Source organism: Peromyscus eremicus, chromosome 2 (assembly GCF_949786415.1).
Source record: "Peromyscus eremicus chromosome 2, PerEre_H2_v1, whole genome shotgun sequence".
In the NCBI taxonomy this organism is placed as follows: Eukaryota; Metazoa; Chordata; class Mammalia; order Rodentia; family Cricetidae; genus Peromyscus; species Peromyscus eremicus.
In genome coordinates, this window is record NC_081417.1 from 14,169,917 (window position 1) to 14,196,812 (window position 26,896).

The 26,896-nt window shown below is 43.4% G+C and overlaps 1 protein-coding gene and 1 non-coding gene across 2 annotated transcripts; both read left to right on the plus strand.

The window, feature by feature from the left end:
* Positions 1-4,420: 4,420 nt before the first annotated feature.
* Trnas-aga (transfer RNA serine (anticodon AGA)) lies at positions 4,421-4,502 on the plus strand. The gene has a single exon. It is a non-coding gene; the product is annotated as a tRNA-Ser (tRNA).
* Positions 4,503-4,908: 406 nt separating this feature from the next.
* Cfap418 (cilia and flagella associated protein 418) lies at positions 4,909-26,675 on the plus strand. Its single transcript, XM_059253838.1, has 6 exons — positions 4,909-5,071; positions 9,392-9,479; positions 11,845-11,912; positions 12,455-12,520; positions 19,020-19,115; positions 25,150-26,675. Exons 1-6 carry the CDS (start codon positions 4,914-4,916, stop codon positions 25,301-25,303), a joined length of 630 nt encoding a protein of 209 aa, XP_059109821.1. The 5' UTR covers positions 4,909-4,913; the 3' UTR covers positions 25,304-26,675.
* Positions 26,676-26,896: the final 221 nt, after the last annotated feature.

Consider the following 26,896-nt stretch of genomic DNA (forward strand, 5'->3'; position numbering starts at 1 on the left):
ATGAGAGTGCAGGGTAGATGAGGGAATGTTAGGGACAACTAACACTGAAGTCCTTTTGAAAAGCTATATGAAAATCTACTATTGTAGAAGCTTCCTAAAATATATACATATATAAGAGCAATATAAATGGAGTCATCATATAATGAAGAAGACAATACACCAACTAGACATCATATGCTACCAAATAAAACCTCCAGTACCGGGAAAGGATTACATCTTTTAAAGTCATTGGCCAAAAGGGAGTTCCATAGGCACACACACCTCAAAGACTACAGGCTATTGCTAATTCTGTTGGTTACCTCCCACAACCTGATGGTAAGATTCTATTGCTTAAGATACCAGATATTTATGGCATAGAAAATGGAGAAATCCAGCTGTTACTCAATTAGAAGCTTCACACTTACTAGTGTTCATTATGCTAGCAGGTGTTATACACCCTGCCAGAGAAGGAAAGTAATCATTAATCTCACCCAGTTACAAACACTGCAAGCTATAATAACAACCGACTTGCAAGCAATATATGCCATCTGGTGCAATAGTGATACAAATGTTAGGAAAGCAACCAAACACTTTTTAATTGGAATATAAGACCCACTCTATGAGATGAAAGCTATACCTGATATTGTTAATGAAGGCAAGAACCTGAGACTAGATAGGTCCTGGGCCCTAGAGAAAAAATTACTACTATTATTCTGTTAAAGGAACATAGCAATAAAACAACTCCTCCTAATGACATGTTGCTACACTTATAGATCAGAGTATTACCCAACTCTCATCAAAGAAGCTTCTGGTAGTAGATGGTAATTAACACAGAGATCCACAGTTGGACAATGTGCAGAGAGTAAGAGACTTTGGAGTACTGAGCCCTGAACGGGATGTCTTTATCACACTCCTCCACTCAAGGCTCAGTAATCTCTCCAGAAGAGGGAGTATGTCCAAGATAGGGTTTCTATTGCTGTGATAAACACCATGACCATGGCAACTCATATAAATGAAAATATTTAATTGGGGCTTGCTTATAGTTTCAGAGGTTTAGTCCACTATTCTCATGGCGAGAAGTATGGTGGCAGGCAGATATGGTACTGGAGAAAGAGCTGAGAGTTCCACATCTTGAGTCATAGGTAACAGGAAGTGAACTATGACACTGGGCATATTTGAGCATAGGAGACCTCAAAGCCCACCCCTATAGTGGCACACATCCTCCAACAAGGCCATACCTACTGATAGTGCCATTCCCGATGGGGGCCATTTTCTTTTAAACCACCATAGGGAGGAAAGGGTTTGTTTGGCTTATGCTTCCAAATCACTGTTCACTATTGAAGGAAGTCAGGACAGGAACTCAGACCTGGAAGCAGGAGCTGATGTAGAGTCCATGAAGAGGTGCTGCTTACCGGCTTGCTCCTCATGGCTTGCTCAGCCTGCTTCCTTATAGAACCCAGGACCACCTGCCCAGAGATAGTATCACCCACAAATGGCTGGGCCCTCCTTCATCAATCACTAACTAAGAAAATGCCTTACAGCTGGATCTTGTGGAGACATTTTCTCAACTGAGGTCCCCTCTTTTCAGATAACTCTAGCTCAGTGGATCAAGACCCCTTTGAGGTCAAATGACCTTTTCACAGGGGTCACCTAAGACCATCGGAAAACATGGATATTTACATTATGATTCACAATAGTAGCAAAATGACAGTTACGAAGTAGCGACAAACATAATTTTATGTGTGGGGGGCCCACAACACAAGGAACTGTATTCCCAGCACTAGGAGGCTGAGAACCACTGCTCTGGCTTGTGTCAACTTGACAGAAAACTAACCAGCACAAGGTAAAAAGACTCTAAGAGCCAGAGACAGCACTTTCCAGGCACAGCCGGGCTGGTGCACATATGAATTCACAGAAACCGCCACAGCACTCACGAGACCTGCACACACTCAAGCAGACAAACCCCAGCATGGAGTGGGGAAAGGCAGCCCCGAATCCCACCCCAGTCAAGAAGTTATTCCCCGACGGCAGCTGCTGGGGAATCCAGTTTTCCTCAGTGCAGTGATGCTGAGTATGTCAGCCACCCTCTAGAGTAGACCACGCTCAGGAGAAGCTGGCTAACACAAATCACACTCCACAGTCTTTAGTGCCTTTTTCTTTCATTTTTGTTTTTTTAAGAGAAAGAAAGAACATGAAGTTGCATGGGGGACAGGAATTAATATGATAAAAAAAATATACTGTATGAAATTCTCAAAAATATAAAAACCTATTAAAATATCTTCGGAGTACTAAATACATAGAATGACATAGGACATGCTCCTTCCACCACGTTAATTAGATGGAGGCACTTGCCTATTCTCCTTTATGAAAAATATGAAGATCAGAATGTTTTCAAAACTTTGGGACAAGGATTCACAAATCCTTAATTTAACACTATCAATGGAAGACCAACTATTTATTACTTCCCCTAGAACCAAGTGGCAAGGGCAGCCTTTTTTAAAGCACACACACACACACACACACACACACACACACACACACACACACCCCTGTGAAAGTCAGAAGATGTTGGATCCTGCTGGACCTAGAGTTACAGGCAATTGTGAGCCTCTTAGGATGGGTGCTGGGACTCAAACCTGTGTCTTCTGGAAGACCAGCAAGAGCAGCTCGGGCTGAGCCATCTCGGCAGCCCCAAGCACAGCCTTTTCAAGTGTTCTCCCTGTGTTTCTACTGGAGTCAGTTCCAGGGACAATCATAAGATTGCACAAAACACTTGTTCTTTTTTTACGTTTTATAAAGTTGATGAGAAGACATCCAAGACGGAGGCTGTTCTTCCTACCCCGAGCACCCACAGTATGAAGCTCACCACTGTCTGTACCTCCAGCTCCAGGCACCTGACCACAAGTGCACATACTCACACACAGCCATACACACATAAACATAATTAAAACGAATCAAATGTATCTTTAGAAAGGCTTTTCTTCAGTTTTTTTTTTTTTTTAAAAGACTTCCAAGGTTAAATGGTGGATTAGAAGTCTCCTCCCTGTGACCGAGTAAGAAAAGACCAGTCTGAGAAAACAGGGGAGAGCAGTCAAAAAGAGCTGTCAGGACACCTGAAATGCGTGAAGACTAGAAAAGCCATGGGCCTGGAGGGTGTGTAAAATCTGTCTACAGCTTCAACCACGCCCAGGCCCCTGGGAGAACGAAACGGAAGCCATGACCACAATCCATGGGGGCAATGCTGGCGACAACAGATTGCCAGGAAAAACCCACGGTTCGTACAAATTCTGTTTGTTTGTACACAGGGTTTCTATGTGTAGCTCTGGCTGTCCTGGAACTCGCTCTCTAGACCAGGCTGGCCTCAAACTCACAAAGATCCTCCTGGCTCTGCCTCCCGAGTGCTGGGATAAAAGGCGGTACAAATTTTATGATGTAAGCAGCCTAACAGCAACAAAAACACGCAGAGAAATAACTAGAATGTGCTAAACACTACCTTTATTATAATTGTAAATTTACATAATTTCGTTTTAAATAATGTTTGCACTAACCAAGGCCACTGGTGAGCTATCTACCTATCACTCTAGCGCACCACTGCATGTTGCTCTCAGGAAAATTAAAAATATTTTGAACGAATTAAATAAATGAAACTAATAAATCATCTGGCCCAAATGTCTCCCTTGCTCAGAGTGCTGGCTTCTTTGCTAATTCAACTTTAGAAATGCAACGTGAGCTGCCTGTGTTGATGCAGTGGCTTATAAAATAAGCCTGATACAAACCAACACCAGGGAAGCTGAGGTAGGAGACATCTCAAGTTCTAAGGCTAGCCTAGGCTGTATGGTGAGACTATGAAAAAGAAAAAGAAAAAATAGTGAATGACTGTTCAAAGTATAAGGACTGAAATACTGTGGTTTTTGCACTATGGTTTATATTTCTTTTCAAAGTAATGCTTTATAGCCTGGTGAGACAGTCTCACCATGCATAACACATTTAAATTGATAGGTAATAACAATTTAACTGCTAATGAGAGGAAAGTGTCTAGGGAGCTGTTTGTCAAAGAAAACCCGAGAAGGGTGCGGGAAGGTGGGAGGCTGGCCAGCGGCCTGCAGTTCCAGCTTCCCTAGTGGAAATGCCTCCATCAATGAGCAAGGAAGTAGCCGGCTCCCTCTCCCGCTCCCTCCCTCCCTCCCTCCCTCCCTCCCTCCTCTCTGCCCTCTGACTCTAGCCGCAAAGACTCATCTACAACACTTTTATGTGACAGAATCAAAACGATGGGCAGAACGGGTCTAAGAATTCTTCACACCACGAAAATGACTGGAGCTCTAACGTTCCAATCGGCGTTTGTCTAAGCGGCAGTGGCGGGTTTTTCCTGGGATCCAGGCTGGGGTGAGTGCGCCACGGGCAGAGTCTACTTAGAATCTCCCTGCCAAAATTAGCATCACCAGTAGTCGTGGCCGAGTGGTTAAGGCGATGGACTAGAAATCCATTGGGGTCTCCCCGCGCAGGTTCGAATCCTGCCGACTACGACAAGGCAGTGTCTTTTTGTCACCCCAGAACGTCGTTTTATATTCGCAGACTTCCCGATCCTCACGGAATTAAGACCTTCACAAACGGCCCAAGCGTTCAGGGGTCAGGACAGGGTGGGAAGTGACCGGGTGTTTGCGGTCAAGCACCGGAGCGGGACAGAAGAGGGACACCACGGGCCCACAGCTGCACGGGAGCCAAGGGAAGCGCGGCCGGACAGGCTGGACCCACGGAGCCCCCCTGCGGCGGCGGACACGGCCCCAGACCCACCACGGCCATCCCCGGCTGCGCGTGCCCGCGTCCAGGGGCGGCTTGCGCACGCGCAGAGGTCGTGCGGCCCGCGAGCGGATGCGGCCGTTTCTCGCGTTGCCGTGGAAACCACCCGCCCGCTGGGCTCCCGAGGCCAATTCAAGATGGCGAAGGACCTGGATGAACTCCTGGATGAAGTCGAGACCAAATTCTGCAGGCTCGACCCGCGGAGGCTGGGCCTGGGCGAGCGGCCCAAAGGCGGCGGCGGCGGCGGCACCCACAGCGGCGAGCGGAGCCGAGCCCAGGAGAAAGAGAATCTCAGGTTAATGCGGGCGGGGGACGTCCCGGGACAGCCGTGCCGGGCCCAAGGCCGCCCTCCGCCGCCGCGCGCTCCCGGGGCGGCCGGCGACCCTCCCGTCCCGGCTCAGACCCCGCCCCTGGGCGAGCCTGAGGGACAGGTGCTTCACCCGGTTACCAGGCCACCCTTGGGCCAGGTGTTAGAAAACCACTCCATTTTATTGTTGTCTGACGTAAGCTCGAGCAGTTCGATGAGATCAGACCTGATTATTAAAGAAGTATCCATTGTAGACATCTGAATTAAATAGCCCAGTTACCTGCCATCCCCCATGGCTCCAAGGGACCCTGCACATGAATTTCCAGGCCGAAATTTGTGGACACCTAAGTGTTTGGGGGTCTCAACAACAACAACAACAAATAAGCATCAGTCCACTGCCCTTTAAAGTGAGGATTTAGATTGGCAAGAACCCTTACTAGGATCTTTTGGAAATTTGTCGCTTGCCTAGAACATTTGGGAAAGGTCAGCGGCGTTACAGTGGTGGCTTCTCTGGTTGGGCCGTTGTGATTTTGCAGTATAACCGAATGACCAAACCTAACCTACCACGACATTTGTTTATAAAAATTCAATCTGGGGACGAGAGAAGCACTGAAAAGAGTCTAAAAGAGTTCAAAATAGAAGCCCCAACGCATTTTTTTAAAATAGACAACTACCGGGTGTGGGAGCTCATGCCTTTAATCCCAGCACTCCAGAGGCAGAGGCAGGAGGGTTCCTGAGTTCAAGACCAGCCTGGTCTACAGAGAGTTCAGGACAACCAGGGCTACACAAAGAAACCCTAACTCAAAAAACTGCTAAAGAGTTTTAACACAAATGATAACAGTTCTGATTCACTAGAGGCTTCCTAAATGTGTTAAGGTGGATGGCGTGAGGAGCACGTGGGTGGATTCTAGTAGTGTAGGAACAGGCACGAAAGAACGCGTGGTGGGGAGGATCTCTTCAGTATTGAGTTGCCTGCGCCAAGACAAAGAACTAAAAAATGGACAACTAAAGTGGCCGCTTTCAAGTGGCCAACCCCCATTTGGCGGAATGTTTATGAAAATACACTTCCATTAGCTTATAAATTACTGTCTTCCATGCGGGGTTGCTTATGCCCCTGTGGCCCACGCAGCTCCATCTCCTGTTTGTACCCACTGCAGGGTCACTCTGCAGTTCTTGTTCTTTTAGTTGTTCCTTTATGGTTGGAAAGAATGTATTGTCTTAGAACCAGAACCAGTGTAGAGAAGCATAGACTGTCTGGGAGCAGAAGAGATGGCCTTTTGTGTGGATCCTCCCCACCATGAGTTCTTTCGTGCCTGTTCCTACATGACTAGAATCCATCCACGTGCTCCTCACGCCATCCACCTTAACACATTTAGGACGCCTCTAGTGAATCAGAACTGTTATCATTTGTGTTAAGACTTTTTAGCAGGCACAGTGGTTGGAAGCTGTGCAAAAGCAACAACCAGTACCCTAAGCCAAGCTTGAAATACAGTTCCTTTCTGGTATAGAATGTTTGCACTGAGCCAAAGGAAGCCATTTATGAGTTTATGAACAGACTACCTGCTGATTTCATGGCATAACTTTTATTATTTACGAATGAAAATACTGAAACTGCCTCTTAAAATCATAGCTTTGCAAATAATACGATAAATGGCCATACTACATCTGGATACCAGAAACAGCTGTAATATAAATGGTAAATGCATATAATTTGTTGAAGTGTTCAAAATGATAAAAAAAGAAAATATTTGAATGGCTTGTGTTCTTTTAAAGACTGATATGGGCTGAGTGAAATACTGCAATAGTAGTAAAGTGGTTCAGGGTGATACAGATGGGAATACTTAAAGAAAATACCATATCTGAGATGATAGCTGTAATGATAACAGCTAACATTTACTGAGTCTTCTCTGTATGCTAAATCTCCGAATGTGTTACCACTATCACCCAGGGAAGTGAATGGTGTTGTGTCTTCATTCACCAAATTTGGTGGACCTGGTGGCACTGGTCTAAGAATCAGCTGGAGGCCGGGCTGAGTAATTTAGTAAGACCAGGTCTCAAAACTAAGGAAGAAGGAAGAAGGGAGAAGAAGAAAAGGAGGAGGAGAAGGAAAGAAAGAAAAAAAGGAAGGAAGGAAGGAAAGAAAGAAGGAAGCAGCAGCTTAAATATCAATGTGCCTCTTGAAACTCTTGAATTATATGAGAAAAGACCCTAGACAGTATGTCATCAAACCGAAGGAGGACATCTTTATAGCCTGGGCCCAGTGGAGCACACCTTTGATCTCAGGCAGAGGCAGACTGATCTCTGAGTTCCAGCCAACCCAGTGGTGCATAGTAAGACCTTGTCTCAAAAACAGAAAGTTAAAGGCCTCATACACAACTGTGTCCTGTGCTTCTGAAAGATTAATCCTCTGATTGGAACTGAGAGAGACCTGAATGTAGTGATTTGAGGTAAGAATTTTACTATAGTTGAGAGATGTAGAGATGAAGCCAGAGATAGAACCTTAGACCTGAAAGCAGTTTGAAAGATACTGTTTCCATGGGTCAAGTCTCTGAAGTTCAGAGGAATTCAATCTCTCCAACTAGGTCAGTCTCTCTAAACCAGTGATGATTTTGCAGTGGCCAGAGAAGTTCTTTTGGTTATCACAACTGGAAAAAAGTATACTATAAACATCTAGAGGTAGATAGGAACCCTAAAACACCTAGGATGTCCAGTAGCACCCCCTCTCAACATACAAGGAATATCTGACCCCAAATGTCAGTAGTTCTAAGATTAGGGTAACCATGTAGGTTACTGATACTAAATCAAATGGTGGCTATAGGCTACTTCACTTGTGAGTAAGAAAGAGTGGTAGCTTCAAGGGACAATTTTTTGGAATGGTTAAGAGTTTTGCCGTTGTTGTTATTTTCTTGGAAGTCTTTAGCATCTTTCTAAAGCAAAGGAAAATGCCAGTGTAGACGGTGAAAGACATAAAGGATAAAAGCGAGAGCAGGGCCAGCTAAGGAGGCAAAGCCTGCGGGGAATTGTGTCAGCCGTTTGGAACAAGGGATGCATTGCCAGTGGTAAGTTTCAAAGTCAATACATTTCTAAAGAATGTGAACCAAAGAATCTTCTAAAACAAATCATAAACCGGTCCAATGAACTTCTGAAGGTGATTACAGTGTCCACAACATAAAAACTGTAAGAACAGTTGTCTCAGCATGTAGGTGTGTGCACTGCCCTTGGTCTATATGGCCTTGTACATGCTTCTGGGTCTCTCTCTGAGTGCCTTTTCCTCACCTAAAAATAGACATAATGAAAGCCTTAGGGCACTGTCTGCCTGACATTCAGTAAATAGTCACTGTTTGGGGGTGGGGGTGGCAGGAGAGTGGGCAGTGCTGGCTGGGTATTAGAACCCAGGATTGTGTCCATGCTAAACAGGTACTCTGCAATGTGCTGTATCGCCAGCCCAGGGTTCTCTTAGATAGATGTTCTGTGTGCAGCAGTTTGTACTAATAATCCCAGGATGGCTTCCCCTGAGGAGCATGGAGTAGTTGAGATATTCTGACACGTAGCAGTGGGGCTTTGGAGAGGGATTTGCTGTTTTTGATCATTTGCTGACATGAGCTTTGGCTCCTTTAGGAAAGAAGTAGGGTTGTTTGACTTAAAATGGAACCCTTTAAGGTATTAGAATTTCTTTATAACCTATATATTTTATATTCTCTGTGTAAGTGCTTGACATACTTTAGAAAAGTACATTCTCATTTTATTAATACAGAGGCTTAAATATCATAAATACATAATAGTAGGATACATATATGAATTTGTGCCAATCAATTATATCTTTGTCTCAACAAATAGCTTATTTCTGTGTGTTTAGTTGAAGTCTTGAAAGTATATTATTGACACAAGGTTGGCCATGTCAAGGATCCTCATGCCTCGGACCCATGAGAATGGCACAACCTTCTTGGTCAGGCTTGTTGACAAATGGTTGATATTTAGTTGAGCTAACACATACAGAAACTGTCCACAGCAGCCTCCTCCTCTTCATGCTGTTTGATAAGCACTGAGTTTCCACATTGGCGGTGGTGTGTCTCCATCAGAGCACACAATCCCCCCCCCCATCCCAGCCTTTCTATATGTAGGTCTGTCATTTCTTCATCCTCAGTTACCTGAGTCAGGTCAGTCCCAAAGCCATGCAGGTTGTGACGTATTTTCATACCTGAAAAACACCCTTGAGTTATCACTCCAGCAGTGGAGTTTAAACTCTCTGACTCGTCCGTCCGTGAGTCCCGGTGAGGGTTTATGTTGTGTGTGCCTGTTTTCTTTCAGGTCAACAGAAACCTGTAAAAAAGAAGATGACCTTGACAGTCTTATTAATGAGATATTTGAGGAGCCTAACTTTGACAAAAAATCTTTTGTAAGTCACATTAAGTATACAGTAATTCTGTCATTATTTAAGGTGCTTAGAATAAATAGTCTCGAAAGTTAAGGCATAGTAGCCACCCAGATGTGATCCTTTGAACTCTGAGAAGTACACGGAAAGAAATTATTCCAATTAAAAGATTGTAGAGGGTAAAATATTAGAAACTCTGTGTGTCTCTGTTACTATCTCAGCAAGAGTAAGAAATCGGAAAAGCTGCTAGTGGAGAGGCCAACTCACACAGATCAAGTTGGTCACTTGTATTTCCTGGGGAGTTTCTAAGAACTTAACCTTTCTGAAAGCCCAGAGAAGTCAACTTTCAGTACAGGAACGTTCTTAGTGTCCAGAATACAATGACATTAATGTTATTCCCCAAGCCAGTGGATTTGGCTAAATTGTAGATATTTTAATGCTGTCAGTGTTTATCTATTTTAGCTTTATAAAAAGTTCAAAAAGTAATAGCCACCTATATACTACTGTGTGAGGAACTCATCGTCATATCCACTCGTTCTAAACATGTTGACATTTTGCTATATTTTATTCTCTGAACTTTTTAAATTGACTGATCCTTCTTAACTGGCATACAGAGTACTAGGTTTCCATGTGGCTTTTTCATACACTGTTTGGGTTAGCCTTCCCCTCCTTCCTCTCCTCCTCCTCTCTTCACCCCCCACTGCCACCCTGCTGTTTTCACACGGCCTACGGCCTCTGTTCTAATACCCCCTCCAGTAAGACATCCCCTGTACCAATGGCCCTTTTCTTCTTTTCTGGCTTCTACAGACACTCCAAGTGATTTTACTGTGACTCTAAGTGAATCATAAACAGGGTCTCACTATTTAGCCCAAGATGGCCCAGAATTTAATTAGTGATCCTCTCACATCAGCCTTTTAGGTGGTAGAATTATAGGCATATGCCATCATGCTCAGCTGGACTTTTTTTAAATAAATAAAAATTTAAAATACAATGTAAGATCTGTGCAAATCATACTTTACTGCCTTCCTTCCCAGACAGAACCTTTATCCTTTCCATCCACACACAGGCTTAAATATCTTAAGTACAGTAAGGAAGGCACATGTGTAAATTTGTACCAATAAACTATAGCTTTGTCTTAACAGACTTACCTTATTTCTGTAGGCTTGGTAAGTCTGAGTGAATGTGAATTTCTATATTAGTTTGCTTTTTTTTTTTTTTTTTTTGCTACTATATCTGGTTTTCCAACTGGATAAAAGAGAGCGGGTCTATGTAAAATATTTATCAGATAAAGAAAACAAGAAATCTGAGTGACTTGCATACCCACATTGTCAGGAGGGCGTCTGATGTGTCCTGGAAGTATTGTTCCTCACCCCAACTTCTGTGCTCGCTCGCTCGCGCTCTCTCGCTCTCTCTCTCTCTCTCTCTCTCTCTCTCTCTCTCTCTCTCTCACACACACACACACACACACACACACACTGCATTTGTAAATTGCTTGTGAACCCAGACCGTCAACCCCAGGAACCAACAGCACACATTAGCTTGCCAGCTTAGAGCCCCAATTGTGACCCTGCATCCTGCAGGAGACATGCTTCCCAAATGAAGATACTCATGGACACTATTGAAGTGCTACAGATGTAGCAAAATATTTTCCTGTCTAGCATCAGAAAAAAATTAAGAGAGATGGTCAAGTAAAATATTTTTCCTTCTTCAACTTTTCGGCCACTAGACGAAATGAAGGCATGTCTGTGCATAGTTTAAATGCCTTTCCCTGTCTGGCTTCCTCTTGCTGGTGGTGGTCCTAGTATGCCGTTGGTTTATGATGTTTGCTACTTTATGCCGGTTAACACATAATAAATGCTTACTAATGACGGTGATGTTAACAGAACACAAGGAACTTCTATATGGCTGTGGCTGGGCAGCTCAGCATTTTCCATGGCCATATATTGCTTGATACCATTGCATTTGATCAAAATTAATAATCCTGAAGTTACACAGGTGTTTATTTTTAGTTTAGATAAGTACCATTCAAAGCCTTTAAAAATGGGCCTGGGTTTTTTCCCCTCCTCAATTGAATTTTTCCAGAATGAAGTTTTAAATAGCAAGCCCTTCCTATGAAATCACTGAGCCCTGGTATTAACTGAAGAGGTATAAAGTGACTTAATCTTCTCATGCATAACAGCAGTAGATCAGTTTCTTAGGCTGAAAACATTGTAATTTGCAAATTCCTCAGGGAGCTCTCCTTCCCTCCTGCCTTTAAAAAGTTTTGATCACTGTTTTGGGGTATTTAGAAAGGATACCACCAAATGTTTTATTTACATCATTTTAAAATATTATTGTTATAAAGTAGTTCTCTAAGCCTTTGGTCTTTTATTTTTGTTTTGTTTTTTAGCAAAAAATTAAATCTAAATCTTCAAGTAACACATCTGTCAGAGCTTCCATTCAAGGCTTCAGTAAAAGGTAAGTTGAGATTGCTTTGGTGAATTCTACGCTGAGTGAGCAGACGCCTCAAGGCTAGGTCCGTAGATTCTGTTACCATTTCAACAGCAGTGGCATTGAAGAACAAAGCACCAGTTGGCCTTCAGACAAAAGAGCACTAGCAATATCTGGAGTGTGCTTAGGATCTGTGACCCCCTTAGTGTAAAGGAAATTAAGTAGGAGATTATTGCTATTGTAAATAATTTTCTGCTGTGTTCAAAAAAAAGTGTTAATGGTTTCTCAAAATTAATGTTCTGTTACATACTTTAGTATTTACTTTATTCCTCACATTATTGGCACACATTTTTCTGTGACTCATTTTAACTCCTTGAGTGTTTCTGGATGCAGGTTATATCCTAAGAGAGTGATCCTGTGATAAATATCTCCTCTTTGAAATAGTTGGCTTGCTAGGGGAAAGCATATACTATAATCACAAGAACATAGACTTGGTGAGACCAAACTAACTTCTCATGTTTCTTTTTTTGTTATCATTTCATTTTTCTCCATCTGCTGAACACATCTAGCTGCAGTCCAGTGTATCTCAGTGGAAGCGCCATTCCATGTGGGATTGGAACAAATACTTCACAGAGGTAGGATGTGGGAAGTGCAGTATACTCTCTTGTTGGGATGCCCTTTGTTACAGTACAGTTGTTACTGCCTTGGCATCAGTCTGCTTTATAATGAGAGCTGTGTATTGTATCAGCCAGTTAAAGGACACTTTTCTGACTCATCTCATAGTCTTGGGAAGTAACTAGTAAAGGCTGAGCTGTGCAGGTGGCACATGCCCTGTAATCCCAGCATGTGGGAGGCTGGGGATGGATGGTTGCTATAAATTCAAGGCCAGGCAGCCTGAGCCAACACAGCAAGACCTATATTAAAGAAGAAAGGTTGTGGTGTTAGGTATGTATTGTTCATTGTATCGGTGCCCTTGCTGAGCCCCACTTGGATCACTGGAGTCCTGCCCAGGTTTTCACAGAGCACCAGGAGTATGTGCAAGTGTGCTTTCTTCCAAGGGCTGGAGGAGTGCCTTGTGTAGGTGAAGTGGTGCAGCTGTACAGCAGATGCCATGCCTTGGCCTCACGGATTTAAATGGCCAGAAAACATGAGAAGCTAAAGGTCTTTGTTAACCAAGTTCTTGAGCTTGATTTTACATGTTTCTAAAATAGAAACCTGTCGTTTCTTGTCTCTTCCCACTCCCTTCAAGACCCTGCTCTTGGTGTAGTTCTTTTTTAAGCAGTCTTCGAGTCAAGATGCCACTCACTGCACACCCTATCACTTCTAGTCTATTCCGTCACCATTTCACAGGTTGGGAGAAAAGTGGTTGGAAGCAAATCTTCGCACTGCCCTCCTACTTTGGGTTCTATTTTTGGCAAAGGCCCATTCACCGACATTCTTCATATCTTCTTGCTTAGTTGTTCCTAAAACACTTGTTTATTTTTGTTCATTTTTAAGAAGAAAAGACTATGGTGAGTGACTACGTATTGAGCACACTTCTGGAGGGCTGTTATATTGCATAGAAGTGGGGGCTTGGGGTAGCGCCAGCTTGGACCAAAATGACATTGGGAGCCTGGGAAGCTGGATGCTGCCTGCTAAATGTAAGCACTGAAAGATGATCGTGTGCTGAGGCCTGTCTCAGCAGAGAATCAGAGATTCGTAGAGGAAGCTGTCGTCTTGCTGTTTGTCCTCAGTTACCTGGGTTAGCTCGGTTGGACTCACTCACTTTCAGAGCTATGATACCTAAGGCAACCTTTGTCAAGTTACCAGGAACTCCAACAGCAATTTCCGTCATCATCCACTTTCAGCTTCTCTAAGCTCATCCACATCCAACTTTCCAGATGCCAGTGCTGAAGTGCCCCTCTCCGGTTCCCGTAGCAGCCAAGCTCCATCTCACCCACTCTGAACTCACTGCTGTCCTCACTGACGTGCTTGGCCCTCCTCTTGTCTCTAGTTTCTTCCCCTGATAAACCCTGAGGGGCTGCTATCTGTACTAGAACACTTGTCTTTCCCACGGAAATTCCCCTGCCTCTGAGTATCTTAGGTGTGCTCCCTGTCTAGAATGGTGCCCCTTTCTAGCACATGCCGCTCTCGTCTCATGTGCTTGATTCACTTACTACAGATTCGTTTTCTTAACCCATTTCAATCTCCTTTCTGTCGTTTGTTTCTTCTTTTAAATGTTTGGCATGTGCACCCAAAGCCCTGAGCTAGTGACCAAAACCACATGACCAGCAAAGAAGCAGGAGAGGAAGGAAAGGATTGCACGCAGAGCCCGGAAAGGAAGCAGGAGAGGAAGGAAAGGAAAGGATTGCACGCAGAGCCCGGAAAGGAAGCAGGAGAGGAAGGAAAGGATTGCACGCAGAGCCTGGAAAGGAAGCAGGAGAGGAAGGAAAGGATTGCACGCAGAGCCTGGAAAGGAAGCAGGAGAGGAAGGAAAGGATTGCACGCAGAGCCTGGAAAGGAAGCAGGAGAGGAAGGAAAGGATTGCACGCAGAGCCCGGAAAGGAAGGCTCTGGTGGCAGCGTTCCTGTCACTCTGCGCTCATACACCAACCCTTGAGAAGGGACACTGTCGTCTAAAGCCTCACTCAGTAGCCTGGCCTTTGAAAATCAAACAGTTTGCAGATATCTGTGAGGGTCACAGACTGCTAGATGGCTTGGAGTTTGGGATTCCGGGAGATGAGTCATTTGGGCTGTAGTCACCACAGTCTGGGGAAAGAGAAAGGTAGCTGTGGCCTGGTGTGACTGACTATAAGGGAAAGACGTCAGAGTTTAGATTTAGAATGTAGAATTGATAGAGTTTGAGGAATAAATGTACCACATAAGAAAGTTAACCACTTCCAGAGAGCCAGCAAAGTGACTCAGTGGGTAAAAATGCATTGCAGCCCAGCTTCATAATGTAAGTTAGAGCCCCAGAACCCACAGGGTAGAGGAGGGAACCAGTTCTGGAGCTTGTCCTCTGACAGCCACACATATACACACAGAAAGAAAGAAATGAATGACTTCCAAATAGCCTGGCCGGTAGCTCATGCCTATAACCCTAGCACTTAAGAGTGTGAGGCAGGAGGCTTGCCATAACTTTGAAGACAGCTTGGACTACATAGTAAGACCAGGCCTGCCATAGCTATATAGCAAAATCCTGTTTCTCCACCCAGCCCTGGATCCAAAAAGGCTCCCGAGCAGGCGATGTGTCCAGCATCAGTGGGTACATTGTTACAAAGCAGGGGCTCAGGTTGGTAACTTGATTCTTATGCCAGGTTCCATTGTGTGAAAAGGAAGGCCTAACTGCTCTCACTGTTATAGCTGCTGCTTTGTTTTTTGTTTTGATGTGAGCTATCTTATAGCCCAGGCTATCCTCAAACTCACCATATAGCCAAGGATGAATTTGAACTCCTGATCCTCCTGCCTCTCCCTCTCAAGTGCTGAGATTACAGGCATGTGACACCGTGCCTGGCCAGCCAATACTATTTTGAAACTGTCCAAGTATCAAGACTTTCTAGCCCTCTGTGCAGATCTGATGGGATTTAACTGAGAACTACAGTCTGGGCGGTTATGTGGAAGAACTCAATTTTGGGCATTCCTGCTATAAACATCCATAAAACGGTCAGTTCTGCTTATCAGTTGGATAAACATTAGACACCTTCCTTAGTATAGTCCCTCCATATTTTACAGGGAAAAAACTTAGTTTATTCTTCATTGGAATCATGGTTTTATATTATTTTATGCTCACAGATATTTGACTTACAATAGCTCTGGCATGGCTAACACATTTAATATTAGCCATATTTTAATTTTTAAATTGTTTTATCTTTTCCCAGACTAGCAGTATGTAGTGTGATTCTCTCTGGGAACTGGGCAGGGACAGTGAACCACTCAGTCACAGGGTTATCAACAATACATTTGCTTTGTATTGTGACATGTGATGGATTAGATATGTTATATGCCATTTGAACTTGGGGAGGGGAGGGTTGTTGAAACATGACCTTATCAGAAAGTGAGGAGTCAAGTATATATAAATGAAATAGTTCTGGAGGAAATATTCGTAGGTCCTGAAACTAAGTACTAACTTTTATGTTCAGGGCATAAAGGAAATCAGGTGCGTTGTGCTTATTTATTTCATTCATTTTTATTCCTGGATAAAGCTACAATGGAGGGTAATGCAGACTGTTTTAAAGTGTGAACATTAAAGTCCTTTGCCCAGGTGGTGGGAAGGAATTGGAACAGTAGTGGGAACGTGGTGTCGATAACAAGTGGTGTAGATAAGATTGGGGTGTCCTTTCCTTTCCTTTTGGTTTTTTTTTCTTTTTGTTTTGATTTTTTGTTTGTTTGTTTGTTTGTGGTTTTTTGAGACAAGGTTTTTCACTGTGTATCCCTGGCTATCCTGGAACTCACTCTGTAGACCAGGCTGGCCTTGAACTCAGAGATCTGCCTTCCTCTCTGCCTCCCGAGTGCTGGGATTAAAGGTTTTGCCACCACTGCCAGGCTGAGGCATCCCTTCAAGCCAAGCAAGTTCTCTTAATGTATTGTAAATTCCTTGCAAGGCTGGTTTAGCCCATCGGCTGGCACTAGTTATGACCTAGCAGAGTGCATCATAGCAGCAGAATGATTTCTTAGCTGCACGTTGGCTTTAGTGTTCTCATAGGACAGTGTTTGGAAGAAAATATAGTAGTGTGAATAGATTTGATAAACTACTAAATTTTAAATTAAATTTAAAACTATATTTAACATAATGGTTGAGGTTTTACACACAAAATGTCATGAAAACCTAAAGTATGGTTCCCACAACAGCAATAATTCAGCCAAACTGCACATATGTATTAAGGCATTAAAGTTAACACTCTGTTGTGAGTATGTAATAAACTACATCTGCATAAGAACACAAGTTATGGGAGCCTTGGGAGCCATCATTTCCTGACTTACATTCAGAATCCAGTTCAAGTGTTATAAATGCAACTAACTGGGTTGAAATGCCACAGGAACTAACACCAGGTCAGCAACCACTAACAGTTTAAAAGGAGTTCCTTATGAAACACTAACTGTTTAGTTGTGATTGATACTTTTAGAAACATTAAGTATTAAGGGGCTGGAGAGATGGTTCAGAGGTTAAGAGCACTGGTTGCTCTTGCAGACATCCTGAGTTCAATTCCCAGCAACCACATAGTGGCTCACAACCATCTATAATGAGATCCAGTGCCCTCTTCTGGCCTGCAGGCAGAACACTGTATACATAATAAATCTTTAGCTGGGCGGTGGTAGCACACGCTTTTAATCCCAGCACTTAGGAGGCAGAGGCAGGTGGATCTCTGTGAGTTTGAGGCCAACCGGGTCTACAGAGTGAGTTCTAGGACAGCCAAGGTTACATAGAGAAACCCTGTCTGAAAAAAACAAAAACAAAAACAAAAAAAAAGGAAGAAGAAGAAATATTAAGCATTCATTCTCAAGGAAACTTTGAGACCAAAAGTTTCCCAGTATTATTCCAGTTTTGAAGTTACATATCTAAAGTTTGAGATAGTCTCATGCAGTCCAGGTTGGCCTTGAACTCACCAAGTAGCCAATGATGCTCCTTCTTCCTCCATCTTAAAAGTACTGGGGTTACAAGCATGTGCCACCTTGCCTAGCCTGTATTTTAATTTTGAAGGGGAAAATCTAATAATTAGTTTGTTTTATTTGTTGAAGAAATATTACTGAAAAAGGTATACTAGTAAAATATATTGAAACAATACACTATCGAAAAGAAAAAAGCAAAATTGGAAAATATATAAGGAAAAATTGAGTCACAGAGAAATTCCTTGACTAAAGCACTTTGTGCTCAGAGCCAGTGTCTGCACTGGCCCACTGGTCACACGGGGTCTCTTGTCTTTTCACTTTGTTGTCGCCTGTAAGTACTTTGTCTACAGGACTACAACTGACTGCTGAAAGATTTCTGCACTGTTACTTTGCCTGCTCACTGCTCATGCTTGTGTAGGGGCACGTGCACACTCTCCATCCCTCTCCTCCTCTCCTCTCTTCTCCCTGGGTGTCTTAACAACTCATCAACTTTTAGTTTGTATTAAATGTATCTATTGAATATATTTATTAAATATTAAATGGAGAAGCTTTCCGTTTCTGTTGCTGCAGCAACAATTCATAATTCTTTTTAACCTTGCTATCTTATTACTTTTCTTAGAGGTACCATGTTGACACATAATGCCTCAACTACATGGTGCCTACAGGAGGCTTGCTTGTCACTTCCTCCTCTTGAACAGTCACCAGTGCCTCTGTCTGCCCCTGCTGTCCACGGGATCATAGTGATTGCATCTTTGCCATCAGCGTACAAGCGGGATCTTTTCTCCCTCAAATAGCCCATAGTAGTTTTTAAAGAGAATGCTCAAGTCTATCTTCTAAGTGAGGCCAGTCCAGGCTGCCCTGTTCAGAATTCCAGCCCGTCTCCTCCCAGTGCTCCTAATTCCCGTGCCCCATGTCATTTCATTCGAAGCCCCTTTTGTCTTCTGACATACTGATAACTTATTTTCGGGGATGCTGTTTAGTTCACCTGTCACTAGAGTCTAGGACGAGCATGTAGGTCTCAACAATTGTTTGGTAGCGAGAAAATGAAAGCCCTGATGCCGGGTTCTTTGCAAACAAACAAGTGATGATTCCAGCAATGGTAGTTTATGGAAGACAGTTTCAGTTCAGTGTAGCAGTTCACATTCTTTCATCTGCCAATCCACTCTTCACTTTATGTCATATTCGTTTGTATATGTATTATCCAAAACCTTTATAACATAGATGTGAAAAGTAACCTGGATTTTTTTTCCTTTTTTTAAAGACAGTCTTGCTGTGTAATGTAGCCCTGGCTGACTTAGAATTCACTATATAGAGGCTGACTTTGAACTCACAGTGCTAGGATGTCTCCCAAGTGCTGGGATTAAAGGAGTGTGCCACCACATCCAACCAGAAAGCTTAAATATATAAACAGTCCTTTAATACAAACAATTACAATCATTAATCCATACCTTCCTGTTGCTTATTCAGCTATCTGGAGCATGCCACTACATTTTCATATTTAAACACAGCAATCATCTTTAATGCATATTTCTTTTTTCTCTCTGACCAGAGCATGTGACCGACTGCGTTGTGTAGCCTGTGATTTCCGGATAGTGATCTACAATGACTATATGTGGGACAAGTCATGTGATTACCTGTTCTTCAGGTATGTTTCTGAAAATTTTCACCCTGTGCCTTAGTTGGGGTTTTTATTGCTTTGAAGAAACACCATGACTACAGCAACTCTTATAAAGAAAACATTTAGTTGAGGGAACTCACATTTCAGAGATTCAGTCCATTATCATCATGGTAGGAAGCATGGTGGCATGCAGGCGGGCATGGTACTGGAGAAATGGCTGAGTCTCCTACACTTTGCAGACAACAGGAAGTCAAACTGACAGTCATACTGAGGGAAGCTTGAGCCCGTGCCACAGTGCCACACTTCTATAAGAAGGCCACACTTCCTAATAGTGCCACTCCCTTTGGGGGCCGTTTTCTTTCAAACATTCTACTCCCTGGCCCACAAAGGCTTATAGCCATATCATAATGCAAAAATGCATTCAGTTCAATTTCAAAAGTCCCCATAGTCTATAATAGTCTCAGACTTATTTTAAAGTTCAAAGTCTCTTCTGAAACACATGGGAATCTCTTAACAGTAATCCCCCTGTAAAAATCAAAATCAAAAGGCAGATCACATACTTCTAACATATAATGGCACAGGATATACATCACCATTCCAAATGCAGGGAAGTGAGCATAGCAAGGAAATACCGGACCAAAGCAAAATTGAAAAACAGCTGAGCAAACCCCAAACTCTGCATCTCTATGTCTGATGTCAAAATGCTCTTCAGACTCCAAATCTGTTCAGCTTTGTTGACTGTAACACACTTCTTTTCTCATGGGCTGGATCCACTCCCTGTTAGCAGCTATCCTCCGAAAGTCCCCATGACTCTGGCATCTCTAACATCTTGTGTTCTCCAAGTCAATCCAGGCTGCAACTTCACAGCTTCAAGAAATGGCCTCTCTACTAGGCCTCCATGCAGGGACACCCCAACACATGCCTGGCCTCACCGGCTTTATTCCATAACTCCTTTCTTCTGTCCTTAACTCTAAAGCCAGAACCAGGTGGCTGAAGCTGACAAGTTCTGCTGCTTGCTGGGGCTGGAACTTGGCCCCCTAATTTAATTACATCTTCACCAGCTTTCTGTCCTTCTACCTAAGGTTGGCTGTCCTAAAACTTGCTCTGTAGACCAGGCTGGCCTCAAAGTCAGAGATCTGCCAACCTCTGTGTTCCCAGTGCTGGGATTAAAGACATGCACTACCACCCCCAGCTCTAAGCTTTTCTTTAATTCACAAGTTGGAAACTTAGCTGGGTGGGATCTTGCCCTGAGGTCACCACTCCCCTTATTCCATTTCTTAATCCATTTATCTCCTTGAACACAGAATTTAGCTCTATTCTACTTCCTGATACTCTTTTTCTCCTCAAAATGTTTGTTTTGTAATTTACCCTGCTCAGCTTGCTCCTTTTCATTATAAATCTCCATTAGAGTTACCACTAATGTCCACATGACAGAGTCTATACTAGGCTTTTTTGAGATCTCCTCTGCCAATGGAATTAATCCAAAACTCTTCCCTTTAGCCTCAGGCAGACTCTTCAGACAAGGGTAAAAAGCAGTCACATTCTTCACCAAATTATCACAAGACGAGTCTCTAGGCCACGTACTATAACATCTTCTCCTCTGAAACCTTTTGGTCACCACAGTTCATCAAATCACACTCATTACCACTGTCTTCATGCTCCTACTACTATGGTCCATTAAGCAGCACTTAAAGCATTCCACTGCTTTCCAGACTAAAATACCAAAGTCCAAATTCCCCCAAATGGAACCATGGTCAGGTCTGTCACAGCAATACCCCAGTCCCTGGTACTAACTTCTTAATTAGGGTTTTTATTGCTTTGAAGAAACACTATGACCACAGCAACTCTTATAAGGAAAACATTTAGTTGAGGGGACTCACAGTTTCAGAGGTTCAGTCCATTATCGTCATGGTGGAACATAGCAGCATGTAGGCGGGCATGGTGCTGGAGAAATGGCCAAGCGTTCTACATCTTGCAGACAACAGGAAGACAAATTGACCATCATACTGAGGGAAATTTGAGCAAGAAATCTCAAAGCCCGCCCCCACAGTAACGCACTTCCTCCAAGCCCACACCTCCTAGTAGTGTCACTCCCTTTGGGGGCCATTTTCTTTCCAACCACCATGCCCTGTGAAAATATACCGTGGGCTTTTCATTGCTCATTTTGTTGTCTTGTTGGTCTGCTTGTCCAGTCATGTAGGCTCTGGCTCTCCTCCTCCTCTTCACCTTCTTTCACTGTTTGCTGTTAGCCTAAATAAGGATGTGTTCTGAATGAGAACACAGAAGTTGCCTCACTGATTTTTGTGCCCACAACCTTTGCTTGCTCCACATCAGGGCAGAGCTCTGAGAATGCCATTATCCTGCCCAGGCTTCTTCTGCTCACAGAGGACTGTTCGGATTCCTAAAATGCCATCTTCAGGACCCTCCATGATCCAACTTCTTTCCAACCTTGTCTTCCCACAATGGACTCCACCTCCACTTAGCTGCATCACAATCCTTGGTACCTCATTCTTTCCCTCTGATTTTGCAGGTCCTTTCTCCTAACACATCTGACTCTATTTCCTGTCCTCAAACCTCCTCTGTCTTTCCAGATGTGGTTCATCATGCGTCTTGCCTGCTTCTCTCACCACTGTTTCAGTTTGGAAATAAACTCACTTGTGCACTCATGTGTACACGACACCAAATAAAGCACATGGAACATATAACTCCAGAAGTTTCACGGTCCTGACACCAAAAAAGTCTAGTGCAGCCCCCCAAATCCCAGGTTCAGACCACCTGCTCTTAGCTTCAACCCCTTTTACTTTCAGAATTGGGAAATTAAATTTCAGTCCCCTTTGGGGTTTGCTTGCTTGCTTGCTTGCTTGCTTGCTTGCTTGCTTGCTTGGTTTGGGTTGGGTTTTGCTATTCACTGCCTTCTGGTTAATCTAACAAGTGTCTAAATAATTCTCATAAGTCACCATCATGGACATGAATTTTTATAAGACTAGCACAGGATAGTAAGATGTGTGTAACATCCAAACAGTAGCAGGCACAGGCACAGAGTAAGTTTGTAAGTGATCGACTTGGTATGTGAGAAATGTACAGTGTCTCAGTCTTCCAGAATGCCAGACGTGGGGGTACACTCTGGAAACTGAGGCAGGAGGACAGTGAGTTCAAGGTCAGCCTTATCACAAAAGCAAAGAAGAGACACCACTTTAGTCTAGACTTTTAGTAGTCTCATTTTAGAATATAGTTTACCTAAAACAGTGATTACTAGAATTATTATACTGCTAAAACTAAATTGGTGGTTGTTACATAAATCAGTGAAAACTACAATCTGAGCCCTCAAGAGACTTAAGAGTATGTTTAGAAAATAAGAGAATGAAACAACTAAAGAGTATGATTATCTCAACCAAGGTGCTGCACCATCCCTGATGCATCTATTTCATGTAACTCCTTAGCATTTCTTAGCAACGGATGTTCTTCGGCACCTTGGTGGCCACTCTTAGAAATGGGTTCATAAGGTGGTGAGCACCCAGTTCCTGCTTAAGAAGCACAGTTCTGAGAGGGAGAAGGTGTGAGAGTATGACGCTAAGGGTGACAGCAGAGCTAGAGGACAGGGATGGTGCATCCACCTCACCTGCAGCATCCAGAAGGCCTGGTGTAGTCAGGGGAGGATTGGAGTCAGGACTTCATGCACCCTAGGTGAGCAGTCTGAACTGAGCTATGTCCCTGGCACTTGGGGATACTTTAAAGACACAGAGGTGAAATCCCATAGCATGGGTGGGAGTCAGAAGTAGTTTGAACAAGAGAGAGAGATGGCAAGAGATGAAGAGTATAGAGAGCTCAGCAGTAATATGGAGTTAAATTCAATCCTTTCAACAGTGGCTCACTGTTGAATGCTTTTAATTTGGAGAGAGGCCTAGTCACACGTTTGTATTTTGAGACAGGGTCTCGCAGTGTAGCTCTGGCTGGCCTGGAACTTGCTGAGCAGATCAAGATTTCTTGAATTTATGGCATCTTCCTGCCTATTTCCTTGGTGCTCAGCTTACAGGCATTCACCACCACACTCAGCTTCAGATTTTAGCTTTTAAGGGATAATGGACTACCATATAGGGAAAGCCAGCCAGTGGAGAATCAGGAGGATTAATGAGAGATGTTACAGTAATTCATGAATGAAATTTTGTGTAGCACAGCAGTGAGAAAGGCAGAGAGATACTACAGACAGCATCTTAAGATGAATCTCCTTAGGCTTCTGTCTTGGTTCACACAGATGGACTGTGATAGATAGTGTCCTTTTAAAAGAAGAATTAGACATTGGATTACAGGCATTGCTGAAACTGTCTCTGAAGCCATGAGATTGGGTGTGGTTACCCAAAAGGGCAGCTTGGAAGAGGCCAATGCAGAGTTGGGGCTGTTCTGTTAAGAATGTGTTTTGAGGCTTACATGGTAAAGGGAGGGTATTTATTAAGGAAGGAGCAATGGGGTCTTGAATACTGATGGAAAAGGAGTTTGTGTGGGAAGAGGAGGACCACCTCCTCTGTGTCAGAAGGGGACAGTGAAACACTTGATAGGGTCATGAGTGCTCACTAGGAAGATACAACTTCTGCTGGTCCCGCTTTTAGAATTAGGGTGTGGTCTGATGAAACTAAGGGTAGAGGAGAGTAAATGAAACACCAGGAAAACGTGGGCTGATTCCCCGAGGGAAAGCAGGCTGGCTAGTGAATAAATAAACGGTTTCAGAGTCGTCAGGTGTCCCCAGAGCAGAGCAGCATCTGTGTTTCGTGGTGCCAGGGCATACTTGCTGCAGGATGCTGTACAGGTGCTGTATTGTGTTCTTTCACAAGTCGGGGAATACGCATATGCTAGCCTTCACATGCTGCAGAACGTAGTAAAGGAAACAGAAGCTGCATCTGCAGACCATCCTGCCACTGCAGCTTAATAAAATGCTTGTACTTTTCTGTTAAAATGTGTTCTCCCTAAAGGAAAATAATAACATGATAAATGCCTCTTTAAAAGTACTTGAAAGCTATTGAGTCTCCTGGTATCCGTGTTTTCTGTTCTTAAAAATCTCTAAGCAATCAGTCAAATATCAAGTGCTAAGTTTAACACAACATAGTGAACATTGAGTAAAGCGTGTATAGCTCATTTCATTAACTTAGTTTTCCTGGACCTCTTTTTTCATTCTAATAAAACCAGATTATTCTGTTCTCCCCCAGTTCTTCATAGCCCTAGCTAGGTCACTACTGGTATAAGTGTCACTTCCCTAAACTCAGACACTTGGCCCAGAAGGTCTCTAGGGTTTCCTTAGGTTCTCACCACTGTCTAGTGTCTGAATTTGCACACTGCAATAGTGAGTGTGGTACACATTGACCACCAGAGGGCAGTTTGGAAACTGCCTTCTCCTGCAGGGATATCATAAGTCATGATCTTGGCCACCATGCCTCTTCAGCAAATGCACTGCATTTCATAATTTCTCTTTGGTTTTTTAACCCCCAATGTTTTATTTTTAGCTTGTCCAGTTTTATTTTCCAAAGATATGTTCATAAATGTATTGCATGAATTGTAAAGATCATAACTGGTTTTCTTTAATCACTAAACTTACAGTAACTTCTGTATTCTTATAATAATCAAAGCCAATGGTTGTCATTTTAGTAATTATCTTCTCGTAGCTTCAGTTACTTTTTGCATTATTAACACTTCAGGATAGGTACTTTGTTGCTGCTATACTAAAGAAGCAAGTAATTTAAACTAATGAAAGAAATAACTGAGTTCAGCAGAGACTTGTTTTCCTGGTTTAAAAAAAAAGTGTGCTATAGCTAATTAATGCATTAGAAGCCCACAGCCTCTCACCTGCCATAGGCCTTTATGACACGCGTGAGTGTCTGAGGTAGGAGGGGGCGCCTTCACACTCCCCATTCTGTTCCCATTCATCTCTGACTAGTGACGTCAGAACAATCACGTCTAGAAGATTGCCATTAAAAAGTATGGCTGTCTGAGAAACACAGTCAAACAGAACACCTACGCATGACTTTTCCTTCTTTTGTGGACACTGTACTCAAGCCTGCCTGTTTTGCCACAGAAACAACATGCCGGAATTCCACAAACTAAAAGCAAAGTTGATCCAGAAGAAAGGAGCACGGGCGTATGCCTGCCAGTGTAGCTGGAGAACGGTTGAAGAACTGACTGACCTGCAGGCAGATCATCAGCTTCGCTGGGTTTGTGGTAAACACTGAGAAGGCAGACCACGCACATTCTAAGCAGCACCTATGAGAGCTAGCCCCATTACCACGCTTGGGTATCAGTACACAGCGGGGCTGTGCCCTTGGGGAAAAGGCAGTGAGTTTTGTGTAACTACACAAATCCAAATCGTTGGAGACCAAATGGACTGACACCACGACAGTGCTCTTTGGACATGGGCGTTTCACTCAGTAGGAATATCTGAATTTACTAGCCTATCTCTAGTTAGGGGTTGAAATTGTGGCGTGTATGCGAACTTACAGCCTTTCCGTAGCAACTGTAGCTCTGATTGCTAAAGCTCTCACACATTCCTCGGGTGTCGCCGCGAACAAGCACCCAGCTGCCAGGGCAGAGAGGTCATTGGATGTAAGTGTTCATGGTTCCTGCTCTGATCCGTGGTTACCAGAGACCACAAGTTAAACATGAGAAAGAAGCAGATGGCCATCATGAACTGGAGGGTTGTCAAGAGTACAGTACGTTGTAAACCCTGCCTGTATGTATCACATCTTGTCTCACCAGCGCAGTTCAGTATTGTGCACAGTAGTAATAGTAATGGTAATGTTGCCATGTTTAGCATACTCTCTCCTTTGCTCATTGAAATATCGAAAGTTAGTTTTCTGTTAGCAAATATCTATTTATATATAAAAGTTTTTGATGTAACTAAAATTACTAAAGTCCTTCAAATAAGTAGGACTATTGTTGGATTTTACAAGTATACTCCATAATTCCATCAAATGAGCAGCAACCCTTTCAGGCAACCTGTGGCTTTCTAGCACTATCAGGCTGATCCATCATTTATTGAGGCAGAGCTAACCAGTGGGTAGCCTGTTGGGCTCCTGCCTGTTATCACTGAGATGGGAGGGACTCTATCATAGTAACATGTTCAAGAAATGCATTGTCTCTGTTTCACCTCCCAGCCCCATAGATATTTCAGGGCCTTCCTAGTCTGCCCAAATTCTCCTCTGTGCATCTACTTCCCGTGTGTCTATATTACTCCCTTTAAGTGTGTGACACAGGGCACTCTGAAAGGATGTACAGTTTAGCACAGATAGGGTCTGCTTGGTTTTATGTTAACTCCATTCCAGCCACCCGACATCACTCTGATCGCCAAAAGCCTTTTCCCAGGCTGGGGGTCTGGCTCAGTGTAGAGGGCTTACATAGCATGTGCAGGGCCCTGAGTTCGTCCCCGCAGTACAAAACACAAGAACGAAAGATAGAAAAGCAAGCTTTTCCTGACCATGGCACATTTATGTCTTTGTAAAACTTTGATCGCAACAAAAGAAATCTCAAAGTGGCTGATGCTCGCATTTTTGTATTAAGATATATTTACAAGTTTTATCTTTCAATAAATCTTTTTACTCAAAATTATATTTGTATGGTTGTGTAATAAACATGGAAAATTTTGCTTGACAACATGTATTCCCAAAAAAATAGCAGAGCAGCAGCATGCACGTACGTACCCAGAAAACCATGAAGGTTGAGTGCCTTGGTGCACACTTGTACTCCCAGCACCCAAAAGACTGAGGAAAGAGGATTGGGAGTTCACAGCCAGCCTGGCCTACAAAGTGAAAACCGGTGTCAAAATGAAA